At 41.2% G+C, this 20942-nt stretch overlaps 1 protein-coding gene across 4 annotated transcripts in view; it reads left to right on the top strand.

Moving 5' to 3' along the window:
* HJURP (Holliday junction recognition protein) overlaps positions 1–20331 on the top strand; it is a 35954-nt gene extending 15623 nt beyond the window's left edge. For 2 of the 4 annotated variants that reach the window (XM_072136087.1, XM_072136085.1), the window contains exons 4-10: positions 4859–4902; positions 7979–8095; positions 9427–9496; positions 10885–12182; positions 13487–13541; positions 15166–15217; positions 17890–20330. In XM_072136087.1, the coding sequence (XP_071992188.1) occupies positions 4859–4902; positions 7979–8095; positions 9427–9496; positions 10885–12182; positions 13487–13541; positions 15166–15217; positions 17890–17902 (1649 nt within the window). In that variant the 3' untranslated portion in view covers positions 17903–20330. Of the gene's footprint in view, positions 1–4858; positions 4903–7978; positions 8096–9426; positions 9497–10884; positions 12183–13486; positions 13542–15165; positions 15218–17889 lie in introns of all 4 variants that reach the window. The other 2 variants (XM_072136088.1, XM_072136086.1) reach the window with 2 other exon arrangements.
* Positions 20332–20942: the final 611 nt, after the last annotated feature.

Here is a 20942-nt window from a genome sequence, read left to right as displayed (position 1 = left end):
CGTCATGGGGGACGAAGTGGAAAGAATGAATTAGTTACACACCGGTAATTCTATTTCCATTAGTCCACCATGACGGCCCACCTGAGAATATGCTTTGATCACATACAAATTTTAACCTTGTGAAAACAAAGTAAATAAATATATGGGAATATATAGGCAGTCACGGTGGACTAATGGAAATAGAATTACCGGTGAGTAACTATTTCCAGATGTCAAATCGTTCCGCAGTTATAACCACTTATAGTGACACAGGGCAGATTTGAAAAAAATGGGCCTTGTCAGGAAGGTGAAAAGTGGCTTTTGCGTTGAGGGTGCAGTCACACGTCACATTTAACGCATGCGTTTAAAAACGCATTGCAACAGCTGAAGAGAGATTTGCTAATTAAATAGCTGTTAACACTTGCGTTTACAAAACTCATGCGTAAATGCATTGTTAACATATCCGTTTGTTAACCGCTGATTAATTAGGCAAATCTCTCCAACTGTTGCAGTGTGTTCTTAAACGCATCCGTTAAACGCGACATGTGACCACACCATGAGGGGTTAAGTAGGGGACTGCCTGCTTTGTCAGGTGAAAGTCGTTCAATGCTCTCTAAATCTGAAAAATGTATCTTGGCTGTTTTGGGTAGTGCTACTTGCAAGAGTATACTTCATTTTTGTGCAGATTCTAATCCAGTTTCATTGTGTTAGCCAAAATTGATTCTGTTTCGCATGGACTCGATAAACACTGTCCCTCAGAAGGAGCAACTGACTAAAGGTTTTTTATGTTCTAGGAAATACTGCACGGTTTTCTCTAGAATTCATTGTTGGACACCAATTTCACTTTCATGAGTGTTGGAGTGGTCAACAACAAAGGTGGGGTGGGGGGCAGTTGTGAGTTTGCTGAAGTTGTGGGTATGATAATATAATAACTATTGTGTCCCCAGATCAAATGCTATCGATGGAGAAAGCCACAGCACCCAAGGGATTAAATTCCAGAAGTCTTTATTTTCATCCAGGCATTAAAAACATGTGTTTTTTAATTTAATTTTATTTTGAATTTAATGACGCCTATTCCCGGCATTTAATCCCGTAACGATAAATAGCACCCAAAGTCGCCACTTCTTCAACATTTCGCGACATATAACAAATTTAATAAAATGTGATCAAAAGGCTGTATAGTCTTCAAAATGGTAGCATTGAAAATATCATCTTGCAAAAAATGACATCGCACACAGCTCCATACATTGATGTATGAAAAAATTATTGGAAATGACCAGAAGATGGAAAAATTGAGCATTTTCTTGTACAGTAGGTTTTAATTTTTGGTAAATGTATGAAACCGTTATAAGACCTATATAAATGTATTATCCCTGTAATCGTACCGAACCAAACAATATAGGAGAGATTTTTTATTTTTATTTATTTTTTTTTTAGGGGCACACGGTGTAAGCCGTAAAAACAAAGGCCACAAGAAAAAGACGCAAATGCGTTTTTTCACCAATTCCACAGCATTTGGAATTTTTTCCCAGTACATTACGTGGAATATTAAATACTGTCACTATGAAGTGCTATTTGTTACGCAGCAAACAAGCCCTCACACAGCTCTTTATTTTGAAAAGTAAAAAAAAAATTTTAAAGGGAACCTACCACCACGATTCTACCTCTTTTTAGAGCTAATCCTCACGTCCCCGCTAACTTTTGGTACACTTTATTGAACTAATATGTAAATTTTGTTATGCGGCTACTGGGGCGTGGAGTAGCCGGGCACGAGGCTACACAGCGCGGCTACTCCACGCCCCGGTAGCCACATTACTCCTCCTACCCTGTCGCGTGCGGCGCGCAGCTCCTCGTAGCTGCGCGCCCTCGTCCGACAAGCCGGCTACTGCGCATGTGCAGTAGCTCCGGCCACGGAGCTGGGGCTGCTCAGCCGCCGGGCGCGCAGCTACGAGGATAGGGTAGGAGGAGTAATGTGGCTACTGGGGCGTGGAGTAGGCGCGCTGTGTAGCCTCGTGCCTGGCTACTCCACGCCCCAGTAGCCGCATAACGAAATTTACATATTAGTTCAATAAAGTGTACCAAAAGTTAGCGGGGACGTGAGGATTAGCTCTAAAAAGAGCTATCCTCACGTCCCTTACATCCACCTACCACCCGATCTACCTTTTATAGGTAGAATCATGGTGGTATGTTCCCTTTAACCCCTTAAGGACGGAGGGTTTTTCGCCTCATTTCTCGCTCTCCAACTTCAAAAATCCCTAACTTTTTCATTTTTCCGTGTACAGACCTGTGTGAGGGCTTATTTTGTGCGTAACGAATTTTACTTTCCCGCAATGTTATTTATTTTAACATGCCGTGTACTGCGAAGCTGAAAAAAAATTCCAAATGTGGAAAAATTGAAAAAAAACCGCACGTGCGTCACGTTCTTGTGGGCTCAGTTTTTACGACTTTCACTCTTCGCTCCAAATAACATGCCTACTTTATTCTTTGGTTCGGTGCGATAGCGGTGATACCAAATTTATACAGGTTTTATTGTGTTTTAATACATTTTCAAAAATTAAACGAATGTGTACAAAAAAGAAAAATTTTTTTTTGCCATCTTCTGACGCTAATAACTTTTTCATACTTTGGCGCACGGAGATGTGTGAGGGGTCATTTTTTGCGAAATGAGGCGACGTTTTCATTGCTACCATTTTGAGGTCTGTGCGACATTTTGATCATTTTTTATTTCATTTTTTATGTTATGTAAAAAGGTGTAAAAGTCGCATTTCGGACATTTGGGCGCCATCTCCCGCCTCGGAGGTCACCGCCGGCCGTAACCGTTTTTATATTTTGATAGATCGGGCATTTTGGGACGCGGCGATACCTAATATGTTTGTGATTTTTACTGTTTGTTATGTTTTATATCCGTTCTAGGGAAAGGGGGGTGATTTGAACTTTTAATATTTTATTGATTTTTTTTATTTTTTAAACTTTTTTTTTTCTTTTTTTTTTCACTATCTTTTAGACCATCTAGGGTACATTAACCCTAGATGGTCAGATCGCTGCTACCATATACTGCAATACTACAGTATTGCAATATATGGCATTTTTGCAGCACATTCATTACAATGAGCCACTGGCTCATTGTAACGAATATGCAGCTGCCAGATAGCCTCGTGTCAAAAGAAGACACGAGGCTACCATGGCAACCAATCGCCGCCCCCCGATGACGTTCGGGGGCGTGGCGATCGAAAAAAAGATGGCGGCGCCCGCGCGCCGCCGTCTTTTAAAGGCCGCCGGCGACTTTGCCGGCGGCGTTTAGGGGGTTAATAGCCGCGATCGGTGCAGGCACCGACCGCGGTTATTAGCGGTGGGGGTTTTGTGCAAAATGCAAAAACCCCCACCTCTGTATGAAGAGGACTCAGCCCGTGAGCCCTCTTCATACATCCCTTATACCTCTGCGCCGTAGAGCTACGGCGCAGAGCGTTAAGGGGTTAAGGTAGGGCGTGTAAAATGGAAATGAAAAAACAAAAAAGGGCCTTTTCGAAGAGTGTGCAGTAAATAACTGCTGACACTAGTAAAAATAGGGAGCTAATGTAACAGGTACTGGTTACCTTCACCTGTGTCCGAGGCAGGGCTCTGCTGACTGTATAGAGGGGGCAATAATCCCCTGCTCCCCCAGAAACTGGCCCTGCCACCAAGTGTGTGACCTGCAGAGCACTGTCTGCTTTACTCCCCTCATTAGCCCCCACCGCTGGGAGAAGAAAGGAAGTCTGGGGGCAGGTCAGGAAGTCTTCATGAAATACTAAGTATTGTGCACGGCAGCCACTTAAACAGGTCAAAAGATAGTCCAGTATATAAGAGCAGCAGTTCCTGCTGTTGAACCATTTGAACTGTACCAGTATTGTAAATATTAGCCACTTACACTGTGCAACAATACAGGCGGTGCCCTCCTTAAGGACACCCGACTTACAGACGACCCCTATTTAAAGGAAACCTACCATTTAGAATGGCAGGGGTAAGCTGTAAGTACCGAGCACCAGCTCAGGGTGAGCTGGTGCCGGTACTTACTTTCGTTAGTGTTATAAACTGCGGTATCGCGGTTTTAACACTTTTTAAACTTTATAGCAGGAGAGGCTTCGGCGCTGCGCGCGCAACATCTCCGCTATTTCCTATGTAGGCGCGCGCACGACTGTGCGCACGTAGCGCCGAAGCCTCTCCTGCTCTAAAGTTTAAAAAGTGTTAAAACCGCGATACCGCGGTTTATAACACTAACGAAAGTAAGTACCGGCACCAGCTCACCCTGAGCTGATGCTCGGTACTTACAGCTTACCCCTGCCGTTCTAAATGGTAGGTTTCCTTTAAAGTCTAACCCCCCTGCCCACTGTTACCTCTGGTGAAGCTCTCTGAATGCTTTACTATAGTCCCAGGCTGCAATGATCAGCTGTAAGGTGTCTGCAGTGAAGCTTTATTGATAATCCTTGGTCCCATTACAGCAAAAATTTTGGAACTCCAATTGTCATTGATACAAAAAAAATTTTTGTCTGGATCTACAATTATAAAATATACAATTTCAAGTTGCATACAAATTCAACTTAAGAACAAACCGGGACCTATCTTGTACGTAACCTGGGGACTGCCTGTAGTCTTGGGCATGGGTGTAGGGCTGCTTTACAATTCCAAACCTCACCTGTGTGGTTTGGCACAGCTTTAATTAGTATCTTATCAGCCTGTTGCTTTCTGTGAAATTTCCTATGTTTATAAGTATTTCTTCATTCTTACAATCTTACAATCTATGTGCTGCCAAAAAGTGCAGCACATAGCCGGAACCTCTTTCTGAATGGTGCACGTCTAGTTCACTGAAAGGACAAGTAGTAATTTGAATTAATTCTCATTACAGGTCCACGTCCGTGGAACTTTAAAACGGATACGCCAGTAAATGCGGTACTTGTTTTCAATTCATATAAACTATGTAAACCTTTATCTACAATGTAATGTAATTTCAACAAATGGTACAGTAACTTTTTACTAGCCAGTAAGTCTTGAGAAACTTAGTATGTTTCTACTTCACTCAAGGTACTACTCAGTATTTATCCAGTTCCCTATATATAACTGCTAGTGAGATAGAGAAGTTGAGGAACACAATCTCCGGTTTTCTTAATTTGATGTCCATGGGAGACGACATTGCAGATAGTCTCCACCCACAACTTAGATTTCGGATGTTAGGTTTCCTCTATCTATTAAGATTACACTTTCTAAACTAAGCTACGCTTTATCTACCTAATATACTAATTTTTCGCTACCAGGATGTAGAGTAGTCTCTCCGGGTAGTGGGAGCAAAGGCTACTCCACGCCCCAGTAGCCTTTGCAATCCCTCCTACCTCCTCACAATTATGTAGCGGTCCCTGCTCCTTTTGAGCTATGCACAGTAGCTCTGGCTGGAGCTGGAACCGCTAAATAAAAAAAAAAAAGAAAAGGACCTTTGTGTTAAAGCATTTTTGAATAGTTTTAGGAGTGCAAATTTATAAATGGGATGCTTTGTCGAAGTTTCCAATAAATAGGACTTTCAAAAATGAGTTGCTATTTAAAATATTTCATTCAGAAATGTCATTAACAAAATAAAATATAAAAACATGCCAACATAAGGAAGATATGGTAAAAGATAGTTGCTATTTTGAATGTTATGATTATCTGTCTGAAAGGAATCCCATTTAGGAGGGTCTAAGTCACTAAACAAGTCCTGCAGACTAGCAGTCTGCTGCTGCTGTCTTTCATCTAAGGGCTATGGCCTCCATAAGACCTGCAGTTGTGCCTCTCCTATACACAGCCTAAAGTTGCAGCCTACTACTTCTCCATCCCCAAGTTACTGGATCTGGGCTGTGAGTTTCTACCAGGCTGCATCCAACCACCAGCTACCTTGGACCTGGCATATGGGATCTTTGTACCTCCCGCCTGTTAACCATTGCTGCGTTGGAGTCTTTGAATAAAGAGACTGAGTTTAATGTGTATAAGTCTCCACGTGTGATCCCTGGCTGCCGCTAAACTTGGTCCTCCCCTCTACCATCTCCCTTGGCATCCCTTCATCACACGTGCACCAGGGGGAACCCTCCTGCTGGCCCTGTTTGGAAGAGGCCTGTTCACTTGGTCCAAGCTACCCGTGACCAACCACTCAGTTGCCAGGGGAATCCAACTGCCCTCACACCATAAGTAAAGGACCCTGTGGGAGGACATTGCAGATCTTTGAGCAAATGTCCATGATTTATCAGGCTTGATTTTGATGATTTCTTTTTAACTGTCTGACACCTTTAGCAAATATCCACCAATATATTTTTAAAAAATTTTAAGTACTAAAATATTTAATAAGGTAGGCTTAGGTGCAAGCACATAATCACATATTTACTGACCCCATAGTAGAACTTGAAGGGAACAACATTTTTTCACTGTTGCAGCTAGTGAGGGGTTCCCATCGCACCCTTTTTGGCAAAAATACTGTCCTTTTACTGTCCTAGATAAACAAGTTTTTAAGCTCATCTCATACAGTCAGAATGAGCCAGGAGTCCAGCCACCCCTCCTGTCCACACTCACTGCTACTTCGATGATGTCATCCGCCTGGCTGCATGAATTCCTGTGCACTGCTATGCTTTTGCACTTCATGTGCAGAGAGCGTTGGAGAGAGTTTGTGTCCTCAGCCGGCTCTCTGTGCATGTGTGACTTCTCTGCTAGAATTGCTTAGCAGTTATGTGTAAATGCGTAGCAGTCCTCACGTGGCCAGGGGGATGATGTTATTAGAGGGAAAGGGTATTGGCTAGTTTGGATGGGAGGTGGCTGGATCCATCCTGCCTTGTATCAACGGTTCAGGCTGGTGGTGGTGGTGTCATGGTGTGGAGAATATTTTCTTGGCACTCTTTGGGCCCCTTGGTACCAGTTGAGCATCGTTGCAACGCCACAGCCTACCTGAGTATTGTTGCTGACCATGTCCATCCCTTTATGACCACAATGTACCCTGTAACATCTGGCTACTTTCAGCAGGATAATGCGCCATGTCATAAAGCTGGAATCATCTCAGACTGGTTTCTTGAACATGACAATGAGTTCACTGTACTCAAATGGCCTCCACAGTCACCAGATCTCAATCCAATAGAGCATCTTTGGGATGTGGTGGAACGGGAGATTCGCATCATGGATGTGCAGCCGACAATTCTGCGGCAACTGTGTGATGCCATCATGTCAATGAGGACCAAAATCTCTGAGGAATGCTTCCAGCACCTTGTTAAATCTATGCCACGAAGAATTGAGGCAGTTCTGAAGGCAAAAGGGGGTCCAACCCGTTACTAGCATGGTGTACCTAATAAAGTGGCCGGTGAGTGTATATGAACCGTATTGACAGACAACAGCTGCCTTGAACTGTGCACAGGTCTGCCACCTGCTGGTCATTCATCCTTATTATCAGGTGCACCTTATAATCCGGTGCACCTTATATATGAACCTAGACGTTTTAAGCAAGCATTTATTGATGGTGCGCCTTATAGTCTGAAAAATACTGTACTTGTTTTTTTCTGGGGAAATGAAGGGTGTCACTAGTTGCAACGGTGAAAAATGTGATGACAGGTTTATCAAATTAACCTTGAAATATCATTCCTGAATTTTATAGGCATAATTGTCCTTCCTAGATGTTAGTGTGCACAGAATCTGAAGAGGATTTAGCTTCTTGTCACCATAAATGAATAGATAAAATCCACAACCTACAGGTCATTGCTGTGATTTCAGTTTTTCATAATTCTTTATGATCTAGAGACCGTACCAGACAGACTTCTGCTGCTACAGACTTGTGAAATGTGATAAATCTGATCCCTTGATAAAGCATATTTGGCACAATTTACAACAGAATTCTGTTTTAAGCAATAAGCAAAATCTCCCCCTTGTGTGTTGCTGGCAATTCCAGTAAAGGACACCCAAAGTGACTTCGAGATGAATAATTATGGTCTCTAGGTGTGTTTAAGTATTTAATGTTGTTCTTCAGAAATCCTCATCTGCTATCAAACAACCGGAGTCCAATTCGAGGAAACCAACCCCATGTTATTCATCAGAAGAAAGTTCCTCACAACATTCAGAAAAGATATTGTCTACCACTTTCTGTGTAAGCATTTGTTTCTTTTTCATTTTGGAGTATTTGATATTTTAAAGTGAATAGTTACTAGGTCTAGCTAGAGGGCCTCTTCTTTTGGCAATTCTATAATGCAGTATTTCTGCTGTATTGTCTTGTATCTCTATGATAAACAGCAGGAAGACCTGTCTATTGGCACTGATCAGAAAAAGAATAGCAAAAAGTTACACAGGCAAAAGTTTTTTCCTGCTAAACCTGCAGGAGGTAATTGAGGTTTGTGATGTTTTTCTACTGCAGTCAGAAGTTAAAAGCAGTGGACCCACACTGTGTAACATCCTTTGCAGTTTAAAGGGAACCTACCACCACAAATCTACCTATAAAGGTAGATTGGGTGGTAGGTGGATCAATGGGACGTGAGGATAGCCCTTTTAAGGGCTAATCCTCACGTCCCTGCACTTTTTTAATAACTTTAATTTGGTATTTATTCAAATTTACTTATGCGGCTACCGGGGCGTGGAGTAGCCGCATATGAGATTACACGAGGCGGCTACTCCACGCCCCGGTAGCCATTTTACCCCTCCTACTCACCCATCTTCGGCGCGCAGCTCCGCGTAGCTGCGCGCCCTCGTCCGGCGATCCTGCCGTCTGCGCATGCGCAGAAGAGCAGGCCCGCGCCTGTTTTGGAGTTGTGACCGCACAGGCGCGGGCCTGCTCTTCTGCGCATGCGCAGACGGCAGGATCGCCGGACGAGGGCGCGCAGCTACGCGGAGCTGCGCGCCGAAGATGGGTGAGTAGGAGGGGTAAAATGGCTACCGGGGCGTGGAGTAGCCGCCTCGTGTAATCTCATATGCGGCTACTCCACGCCCCGGTAGCCGCATAAGTAAATTTGAATAAATACCAAATTAAAGTTATTAAAAAAGTGCAGGGACGTGAGGATTAGCCCTTAAAAGGGCTATCCTCACGTCCCCTTGTATCCACCTACCACCCAATCTACCTTTATAGGTAGATTTGTGGTGGTAGGTGCCCTTTAAGTAACCGCACTTTTAAAGAGCAGGTCACTTCTTATTTCCGGACACAAATGAACCGGATGAAAAAAATTCATTTCTAAATTCATCTTGAGACACAAGATGGAATGTCGGTTAAGGGTCAGAATACTTGCTGCACATGGAAGTCTATGGAGAGGACAGTTACAGATCAGTTCTTCTCCATATTGACCTTTGCAGTATGTGTGCATTGGCTTTAAATGGCAAAATAAAGTATTAGTTCCTATGCAGAAATACAGCAATAATCTTAATCTGAAGCCACCTGAAATGACAGGTATGTATGTACAAGATGTTATAATGTATTTGTTTTCCTCACCTTAGGTGAAACCATTTACTGGCAACACCAGCGCTAGCCTAATGGAATATAAAGATGTCTATGAAGATTCTACAGGTAAATGTAAAAGCGGTATTTGCAGTGTAAAAGGTACTTTGACAAAATTTTGGCCCTCAGGATACAGCTATTTTTCCATTTACTCTTTTTTTATCATGCAAAAATATCATAATTGCTTTGTTAACTCCATCTCAACTCCCCATTGACAAAAGACATCAATGGACACAAGTTTAGAGTATGCAGAGTTTTTTACCGTTGCTGCAGTTTCTCCGGTTCTTGCTCAGATTCGGGGAGCAGGAGTGGTTTATTATTGCTTCTGCCTTCACCCATCTAAACTGCATGGTGCTTATGCGCTATGCAGTGAATTGCAAGGATGGCACTGCCACTGGCTCTGTAGACCTAGTGATCACCGGGATTGCATGGTTTAATCTCTGCTTCTGGCTCTGATCAGACCCAATACATCCAACCCCTGTAACCGGGACTCTTACAGATCCCCCAGTTACAGGTGAAAACCTGAAAGTGAAGAAAAATAAAAAAAAAACACTGTGTGAAAATATCCCCAGGGCTCTTTTTTCATGCTATGACCTCATGTTAAACATATAAAGTATAAAAATGCACACATTCTGGAAACCCAGAGGGGATTTATCAAGGCTTGTACTGGATTACAAGTTATAGTTCCCCAAGTTGGTGTTAAAGGGGTAGTTGAGTGGACCTGTGTGGGACAGGGACAGTACCGCTGCAGCCTGATACATACCTCTAATAAAGCTTTTGAATAAACTTTAATAAAAGTTACCTGATTTTAAAAAATAAAGGTACTTGATGCAGACCAAAATCTTCAATTTTATAGAATTCCTTGTTTCAGTGAATCTTCTTGTGATTAAACAAATGTGGTCTGTATATAAGTGTTTCTCAGCATGGAATCCATTACATTTTTCTGTATTTTGAAAATTGCATGGACTGGTTCACATAGTTTGTCACCGTTATGGGAACCTTAAGACAGTTACTAGTAATAAATAGACAGATTCCTGTCACACAGTTATAAATTAGGAAGGCTGAGAAGTAATCCTCTAAGTTGTGGAAACTTGACTTGTTCCAAGAGAACAAGCACAATAATAATATAGTATAATCACAGTTCCATTCAGCTAGCAGAACTGAGATGGACTGACAGATGGAAGTGCTGAGGGAGCCAAGGAAGAGACTATGTAACAGCCTTTGAATTTTTAACACTGAAGGGCTTTGGTAAAGCCCACAGGAGCCTTTCAGGCTCATTAGCATAATTATGAAAGTTTATTGCTATGGACAACAAATATAAGGAGATCACCACAATCAAGGTGCCTGGATCTATGAATAAGTGTCCATGGTTTATCATGCTTTAGTTTTGTAAATTTCTTTTAACTTTGACCATGAAATGTTCTTGCATTGAAAACTTGCTATTTTCCTTTTTTCAGACCACACAGGAAATATCTCAACAAATATTAGTGACTTGAGTGCTATTGGCAAAACCATGTATGTTACATTACCTCTCAAAACTGTAGTATCAGAAACCATAAAGAATGGAGAATCTCCTGGAAAGTACAATATGGCCGTCCGTCAAGCCGATGAGAGTGTTCCCTTTGACAGTGAGGAAGCAAGTTACTCTGAATTTGGCAATAAGACTCTTGACGATTACTACCCTGAAATGATTGACAACCTCTGCAGTATATGGGATATTGACAAGAAAAACCAGGCAGCTGATCATATTATCCGCCGTTATAAACGTTACGTTTGGTATAAAAAGTTTAGGAAAACATTGACAAACCAAAAGTTATCGAAGTCTGCAGTTTGCCCTGCATTCAGTGCAGGAGAAGCTTCTGTAGCACCTGCAGTTTTTAATGCCACCTTTCTGCAGGGAATGCATTTCAGCAAATCTGGGTTAGAAGGAGCTATTGAAATTGCTAGTCCAAAAAGCCGTTTGTATTCACAGACACACAAGAATAAGGACTCTTTCACCCTTCAGTTTAACTTCAAGCAGAATGCTAAGACCACCTTTGATAAATGGGCTATACACATGAATAATCCATTTCCAGAACAGCAGAAAAACATGAATGATATGTCTCCTGCATATAGCTCAAGAGCATCTTCTAGTCCATGCAAAAAGGCCATTGGTCCATTAGCCAGCAAAAGCCAAAGGAATATCGAAACAGCACTATCTCCATCCTTCAAAGACTTTAAACAACTCCAACAAAACATTCCCCCCATCATCAGGAGAAACTCTTTTTCTGGGTTATCTTCTTTACAGAGCCCTAAAAAAGGGGTTGCCATAACTAACTGCCTTATGAGTGAAAAGACAAAGACCCCAACCAAGGCTGAACAAAACCGTGGCAGCTACAAAGAATACCTCTCACGGCAGCAGAATAGGAGCTGCACCCTAACCAGGAGGAACTCCTTTTCTGCATTTCCCGTGGCTGGTGGTGGAAACAGGGATTTTGAAAATCTTTATAGAAAACTGACTAATCCCACACCTCAGTCAGGTTTTTCATTGGATAAAGACAAGGTTCATTTATCAAAAACCGTTTCTTCTTTAGTCAATTCACCTGGGTCCATCAGAGCCAAAAGACAGTTCACTCCAGATTCTTTCTTTTCTATATCCAAGAAACCCAGGAGCGCAATGGAAGCTTTAATTGGTAGCTCAAAATCCTCCTCTTCTATGGACAGAAGCGAGTTGTCGTGGTCAGAAGGCAGCACTTCTTTTATCTGGCAACACTCAGTAAGTTCTTTCTGAGACTGTGAAATAAGTCTGAATCATTTTCTGTGAATCTGCTTTAACTGGAAGCCTTTTGCACTAGATCGGTGGTGGTCAAAGCATTTTTTATTAGTTGATAAATGTCTTTTACGGGGGGGCCCTAAAGATTACTATGTGTGTCCCACGTCCCCTTCCTGCATGAGCAGTGGTCATTCATATACGCTGCTACTCTTCCACTTGTTTGCTGACAGCACTTGGCTGTAACCTTCAGTCTGTTCCAGAATACATGAACATGGTGCTGTATAGACTAGTTATTGACCTCTAGAAGAAATGCCCTTTTTTCCATTCTACATATCCATTTTCTTCTCTCCTCCTTCCATAATAATAATCTTTATATGCCATTGAATTCTGTAGCGCTTTACAAATCAAAGGGAACATATACATATATAATATTATATTACAGAGTAAAACGGTCATATGGAGCTATAGGAGTTGAGTGCCCTGCTCTCAAGAGTTTACAGTCCATGAGAGAGCCATACATTTTTTTTTCCTGTTCTCAGAGACATGCGGGGGCTTTTTTTTTTCTGTGTAACAAATTGAACTTCCTGTGGTCAATATTTAATAGCATGCAATATACAGGAAAGCTGGTAAAAACGCTCCACATTAGAGAAATTGTTGAAAAAACATTTCTTTTCAATTTCTTATCAGCTTAGTTTTTTTGGCTCACTCCCTTTTCCTTTATTCTTTGGGAGTACAATCATGGAGATATCCAATTTATATAGGTTTTGTACCAATTTTGTTTTGCCATGTTCCGGGGTTAATAACTTATGTATTGTGTCATTTTCTGCGGGACAAGCTTATGTTTTCATTGCTAACCTTTTGGGGAACGTACAAGCTTTTTTTTATATCTAACAGATGCAGCTGAATGACAGGTCTGGAAGTCTTGGGAAAGACTCCTGGGTATCATAGCAATTGATGACGGTCCATACTATTTGCATAGAATTTAAAGATTGAATTTGAGTTGGACGGTCAGATTCCCACTATTCACAAGGTGCCCGTTAAAGGGAGAGATTGGGGAAATATAGCACTAAGCTCCAACTATCTCTTCAGCATTGTGTAGGCCCTTTGTTCCATTATAAGTTTGCCATAAAAAAGTGTTGTCACTTTTTTAACAAAAAAGTTACATTCTAAATTTGCATTCAATAACAACATACTGTAGGCACTTCTAACAGATTAGTATTATACACTAGACTATGACCCCACAACATGATTAATGCTTGAATGTTTTATAGATATTGTTTAACTAAGCATTACACATTTATTCTCAGGTTATTGCTTCATCACGCCCAGCTGATATGTTGCCTCGCAGTCCGGTGTCACAAAGTAAGTAACATATGTGTGAGTACTTTACTTGGGAATTACCGTATTTTTCGGTCTATAAGGCGCACAAAAAATCTTTTTTGATTTTCTCAGAAATCAAAGGTGCGCCTTATAGTCCAGTGCACCTTATATATGAACCGTACTTACAGACAACAGCTGCTTTGAAATGTGCGCCTTATAATCCGGTGTGCCTTGTATATGTATCTAGACGTTTTAGCAGGCATTTATTGATAGTGCGCCTTATATTCCGGTGCGCCTTATAGCACGAAAAATATGATAAGTGATTATAATAAAATAACAGTTTCAATGTTTTTATATTATGTAAAAATGTCCTTTGGTTGTCCAAGATCGTACTGGCTGTAGGTGGTGTAAAAACAAGAATTAACTTCTACTTTCCTCTTTCCTTTACTCCGGTCCAGCATGGCACCTCCCACCTGTATACCTCTGTTAGTAAACAGAGGCTCAGGGGTGATATCTTGTTGACAGGTGCTACAGCCAAGCCTCACCTAAAGACTGTAGCGGGTGCACGCTTTTCCTAGTTAGTCATTTATTCTTGTTTTCACCCAACTGTAGTTCAGTACTTAAAAAAAATAAAAAAAATAAAAAAATTTTTGTCCCAGCATTACTTACAGGTCTCTGCCCAATCCCATCGACTCCACTCTAAGCCCACTCAAAATAGCCCCCAATGTGTGCCGAAAGAGAATCTGGCTGAGATGCACCATCCACCTAGTTCATGGTGGCATTTTCTTAGACGGAAGACCTTTGGGATGCTAATGATGGCATACAATGACCAAATGGCCTCTGTACACATGACACCCCAATGGTAGAATAGGAAGGAATTCTATCAGTGTAAACCATATCCATTTAACCAGTATTTATTTTGTGGTCATATAGACGAGAGTCTAGTTAGGAACAATATTCTCCTGTAACAATAACTTTTGTTTCCTGGGAGTGTAGCTGGTCCAGTCCTAGGACATGAATAGGAAGTTCAAGATTCACCCCAGGATTGTGCCAAGCACCAGGTTAATATTTAATATGCCATGTTCATAGCGACAGCAGCATCTAAACACAATGAAATGCTGCCGCCCTTCAACATGATAGAGGGTGCCATCTGTGCTAGAAGACAGCAAGAGGCCTAATGAAGGTCCTCAGGTCTGTCCTCCTCCTCATTTGCCCTATTAGACCCTAATTAGTGCATTATGTAAGTGTTATAATAATATTTCCTTTCTATAGCGCACACAGATATTTCCTTTATTTGTATGGCGCACACAGATTAGGCAGCACACATGGGGCTGACAATCTAATTGACCTACCAATATGTTTTTGGAGTGTTGGAGGAAACCGGAGGACCTGGAGGAAACCCACGCAAACACGGAGAGAACATACAAACTCTTTGCAGATTTTGACTCTGGGACTTGAACCCAGGTCCCCAGCGCTGCAAGGCTCTAATGCTTACCACTGAGCCACCGTGCTGCCCTTTCAAATAATCATAAGTTGCAGTTCCCACTGTAAAAATTGAAAAATTGCTGACCTCTAAAATTGCTGACCTCTTACAGAGGTGTACAGAGCTGTACTCCTTATTTTGCTTGTGGGGGCTTTATCTTATTATGACTCTTTTTCTTTTTAGGACTCTTTTACCCAGCGGATAATGGTGGAAGTCCTAAAAGAACAAATGCACGGTATAGAAAAGAATATCTATGCAAAATACAAAAACTGCCACAAGATGATGTTTGACACACAGATTTAATACTATGGTCTAAAATATTACACATTCTGACAACTGTGTGCTCACCTGGACCAAATCTTGGGCGAGCACTGGGCCTGGGGGGGGGGGACAACCTTTAGAATATATATAATAAACTGCAAAACGCTGGTTGATCGGATGCGTTTCACTGGAAATGCATATGCGGTTGGGCTGAGCCCCGCCCCAGACGTTTGCATTGCATTTCTAAACGCAATGTAAACACCCCATGTGACTACATTGAATTCAGATAATACTTCTTTCTTTTTTTGAAAGTATTGTGTCACGCTCAAAATTCTGGTAGTGGTGTAACCCTAGTAGAGACTTGTAGCCATTGATGCGCTACTGGGGAAACATGCAAAGAATTACCCAGGATGGGATAAGAAAAACATTGCCTCTTTATCTACCTTGCAAAGCAGCCCAGTTAACCTCAAGCAGGACTTTTTCAGAAAGTCTAATGAAGCAGAATTAAACGGCTCCATCTCTGTCTCATGTTCACATGATGTGGAGTCACAATTTCATAGCAAGTGGTCGCTGACGCTACTTCTTGCATCAAATAACTATGGAGTATATTACCAAAAAAAAAAAAAATCTGTAAGCATTAGGGAAACCTACCACTAGGATGAAGCATTGTAACCCAAACACATTAACACACTGGTGTGTGCCCCCTCTGGGAGGATCTGCTCCTCTTTAACCCCTTAACGACCTGGTCCTTTTTTTGTTCTTCATTTCTATTTTTGCAGCTTTGCTGGCGGCGATCGACAAGATAGCTCCCACAATTGGTGCTAGCAATCTGCAACAAAGACTTAACGTCTATGGAGGGGGCTCAGCCCGTGAGTTCTCTCCATGCACTGCACCCGACGCACACTGTACTATTACAGTGCATGTTGGTAAGGGGTTAATCTTTCTATGCCCTTGTTTTTAAGAAAAAAAAGGCTTTAAAGTTATGCAACTGAGCCTGAGGAGCTCCAGGCTCCATTAACTCCTTCATGGCAAGAGCCCTCTTTCAATTTTGCGCTTTCATCTTTAACTCCATAAATTCCATAAATGTATTTTTTTTTCCAATTATTTTTCCACACCGTGTACTGGGAAGCGGGAAGAATTCCAAATGTAGTGGAATTGGTGAAAAATTGCATTTGCACCATTTTCTTGTGGGCTTGAATTGTATAGCTTTTACTGTGCATCCCAAATTACATGTCTTTATTTTTTGAGTCGGTATGATCATGGGAATACTTAGTTTATATAGGTTTTAATGCATTTAAAAAAAAAAAATCAAGCCTTCTGTACCAAAAAAATTCCATTGTGCCATCTTCTGGCTCCAATAACTTTCATACTTTGGTGTACGGAGCTGTGTAAGGTTTCATTTATGCAAGATGAGATGACCCTTTTTTTGGGGGGGACCCTTTTGGGGACTGTGCGAACTTTTGACCACTTTTTATTAAAAAAATATATATATACAGGCGGTCCCCTACTTAAGAACACTCGATTTACATACGACCCCTAGTTACAAACGAACCTCTGGATATTGGTAATTTATTGTACTTTAGTCCTAGGCTACAATAAACAGCTATAACAGTTATCACAGGTGTCTGTAATGAAGTTTTAGTGTTAATATTGATTCTTATGACAACCCAACATTTTTAAAATCCAATTGTCACAGAGACCAAAAAAGTTCTGGCTGCGATTACAATGATAAAATATACAGTTCTGACTTACATACAAATTCAACTTAAGAACAAACCTACAGACCTTATCTTGTATGTAACCCGGGGACTGCCTATATATAATATATACTTTGCAAAAATAATGGTGAAAAAGTGCCGTTTTAGACATTTGGGCACTATTTTGAGTTACAGGGTTACACGCCAGGAATAACAATTTTTTATATGTTGATAGAACAAACATTTTGGGACCCGGCGATATTTAACATGTTTCAGATTTTTACTGTTACCCCAGTATGGAAGTATATGGGGATTTTACTACAGTATTTTTCTGACTATAAGGCGCACCGGAGTATAAGGCGCACCATCAATAAATGCCTGCTTAAACGTCTAGGTTCATATATAAGGCGCCCTGGAGTATAAGGCGCACCTGATTATAAGGATGACCAGCAGGTGGCAGACCTGTGCACAGTTCAAGGCAGCTGTTGTCTGTAAGTATGGTTCATATATAAGGCATACTGGACTATAAGGCGCACCTTTGATTTCTGAGAAAATTAAAGGATTTTTAGTGCGCCTTATAGTCCGAAGAATACGGTACTTATTTATTATAATGTGCCACTGGCACATTGTAACAAATGTCCATAAATCATACAACATTTAGATTAATTTTAAAAGTCTTTTTATGTAAAAACCAGCGCATAAGAAGCTAAAAAAGAGTGGATCTTATCAGAAGGAGACACACCAGTATGTCGGTTAGCTTGGTTTACAATACTTCCTCCTGGTGGTAGATGCCCTTTAAACTGAACATATAATAGAAAATTGCTTGTAAAGGGGACTTTATTTTAATTGTGTGCTTTAATGTTTCCCTTGATAAACCCTTTAATATTACAGTAACACATTTTCTTTTATTTTTATGTAATGTGAAATGTTTTTTCTTTTTCTAATAAAGCTCATCCAAGTAATTTACCTGAATGACCATGGCGCAATATTGCTTGACAATGCTGTGAATTGGAAAGAATGAACAGCCTGCTGAGGATTTTCAACACGTTTGATGTTTACATCGGTGCATAAGTTGAATGGGCGTCCTGACCAAGAACAATTTTTCTGTGTCTGTTAGTGGAGGCCAATGGTTCTGTATTTTTAATGGTTTAAAATGTTGTCTTTAATCTTTTGATGACCTCATGCTAAAGATAAATGCCTGAACTTTGTTATTTTAACAATAGTGGATTTATTATTGCGGAGAATTTTCATCATAGAGCGTTAATTATAGCAGTAATTTTTTTTTTATACATGTGGAGGTATTGCTACCTCTCTGTTCCAGACAAAGTCGTTTACAAAACAATATGAGACCTCGGCTAATGATTATTGGGAAGCACAAAAAATAGCTACAATACAATACAAATATACACTCTTTTAAAGGACACATACCGTTGGATTGACTGATCTAGTATGCCGTGATTTTACTCTAGAATGGTGCAGTTTCGCCAAATTAATCTCAGTAGCTACAACTTACGTCACTGGAGAGCCTCAGGTTTTTTATTTATTCGTTCCCCTTCACACGTCCAGTGCTACTTGGTCCCTCCTGTTCTTAAATGTTGACTTCAGGGACCAGGTTGGACTGGATGAGTGGGGAGTGAATAAATGATGAGCTAAGGCACACAGAGGCACTCCTGTGGCATAAACTCTTTTTGTGAAATCCTAAGGAGTCTACCATCAGTCAATCTGATAAAAATCAATCGGGGTATTTTTATCATGTTTGTCCAGTAGTGTATGAAATTGACTAACAAAATATTAAAATCCAAACAAGGACAGTTTGACATGTGTAACTACAGGGCAGCCATTTATAAAACTCTTCATGCTATGTAATGATAATTAATTTTCTCTGTGCCAATCCCCAGGCATTCCCAGTTAGTAAAGCAAACGGTTAAATACAAATGTCCACAACCAATGAATGTATATACAAAGTATATTCAGTGACAGAGTGCTGCTGAAAACAATATAGTACCCCAAATGGAGGGCAGTAGTTCAAAGCACAATATGCCAACCACTAGCCATGCTGATGTGGGCTCAGTCACACTGTCCAGCACTGGGGTGCTATTATACTAACCATTAGCCATGCTGAAGAGGGCCTAGTCACACTGTCCAGTACTGGGGTGCTAATATACTAACCACTAGCCATGCTGATGTGGGCTCAGTCACACTGTCCAGCACTGGGGTGCTATTATACTAACCATTAGCCATGCTGAAGAGGGCCCAGTCACACTGTCCAGTACTGGGGTGCTAATATACTAACCACTAGCCATGCTGAAGATGGCCCAGTCACACTGTCCAGCACTGGGGTGCTATTATACTAGCCATGCTGAGGAGGGCTCGGTCACACTGTCCAGCACTGGGGTGCTAATATACTAACCACTAGCCATGCAGAAGAGGGCTCGGTCACACTGTCCAGCACTGGGGTGCTAATAGACTAACCACCAGCCATGCTGAGGAGGACTCGGTCACACTGTCCAGCACTGGTGTGTTAATGTACTAACCACTAGCCATGCTGAGGAGGGCTCGGTCACACTGTCCAGCACTGGGGTGCTAATATACTAACCACTAGCCATGCTGAAGAGGGCTCGGTCACACTGTCCAGCACTGGGGTGCTAATATATTAACCACCAGCCATGCTGAAGAGGGCACAGTCACACTGTCCAGCACTGGTGTGCTAATATATTAACCACCAGCCATGCTGAAGAGGGCACAGTCACACTCTCCAGCACTGGGGTGCTAATATATTAACCACTAGCCATGCTGAAGAGGGCCCGGTCACTCAGTGCTGGACAGTGTGACTTAGATTATGCTTCATAATAATCGTGAGCTGAAGCTTCATATTGTAGGTTTTATTGTCAGTTGTGAGGATGAGTCCTCAGATATACACTATACAACTTTAGAAAGTTTGTAGTAGTAAAAGTTAATAAAGCGACGAGGGAAGTGAAGCCTGGGTGTAATGCTCTGGCTTTACTTGTGAGCATTAAGTTTACTATTTTTAACCCGAATGCTTAAAAATGATAAAGGGCGATTTGGGACATTAAAACACCTGTCCAAAAGGACCTGTGGGTTGTTTCATGTCCCAAATCGCCATGCCACGTTCCTTTTAAAGGAACTAAACCATGTTTAATACAGATGATCTATGTTGACTAGATCAAGGAGATGGCTCGCTGCTCTATGCTACCTCGTGTCAAAACATCTGGGCTGGGTGTATCTTCTATTGTGTTTTCTAGCACATCAGAATCCCATGCACAAGGTTATAGCATGTTTCCATTTCCCCACTGTTGGTGTTTTATAACTGTTTGGCAAGATGGAAAACATTGAGAAAATAAAAGTATTACTGAACTGTTTTGAAATTGATGTACAGTACTTTTTTATTTTCAGCCCATAGAGATGAGTGGGTATGGAAAGTATTCAGTCTCCATTACATTTTTCACTCTGTTTCATTGCAGCCAATTGGTAAGATCAAAAAGGTTTTTCACTCATTAACCCTTTAACGCCAAGGCCCTTTTTCGTTTTTGCATTTTCATTTTTCACTCCCCACCTTTAAAAATCTATAACTTTATTTTTCCATGTAAAGATCTGTGTGAGGGCTTGTTTTCTGTGTAACAGATTGCACTACATAGGGATAGTATTTAATATTCCATGCCGTCTACTGGGAAGCGGGAAAACAATTCCAAATGCAGTGAAATTGGTGAAAAAATGTTTTTGCACTGTATTCTTGTGGGCTTGGATTTTATGGCTTTCACTGCGATCATGGGGATACCAAATTTATATAGGTTTTATATTGTTTTCATACATTTACAAGAATTAAAACCTCCTTTACAAAAAAAATCTTTATTTTGCCATCTTCTGGCGCTAATACCTTTTTCATACTCTGTGGGTGGTGTCATTTTTTTGCGACTTTTTCTATTTTTTTAGGACTGTACGGCCTTTTTATTGAATTTATGTTTTTCAAAAAGTGCCAATTTC

The sequence above is a fragment of the Engystomops pustulosus genome, chromosome 2 (assembly GCF_040894005.1).
Source record: "Engystomops pustulosus chromosome 2, aEngPut4.maternal, whole genome shotgun sequence".
In the NCBI taxonomy this organism is placed as follows: domain Eukaryota; kingdom Metazoa; phylum Chordata; class Amphibia; order Anura; family Leptodactylidae; genus Engystomops; species Engystomops pustulosus.
The sequence above is the reverse complement of the archived record's forward strand: the minus strand, read 5'-3'. Positions and strand labels throughout refer to the sequence as shown.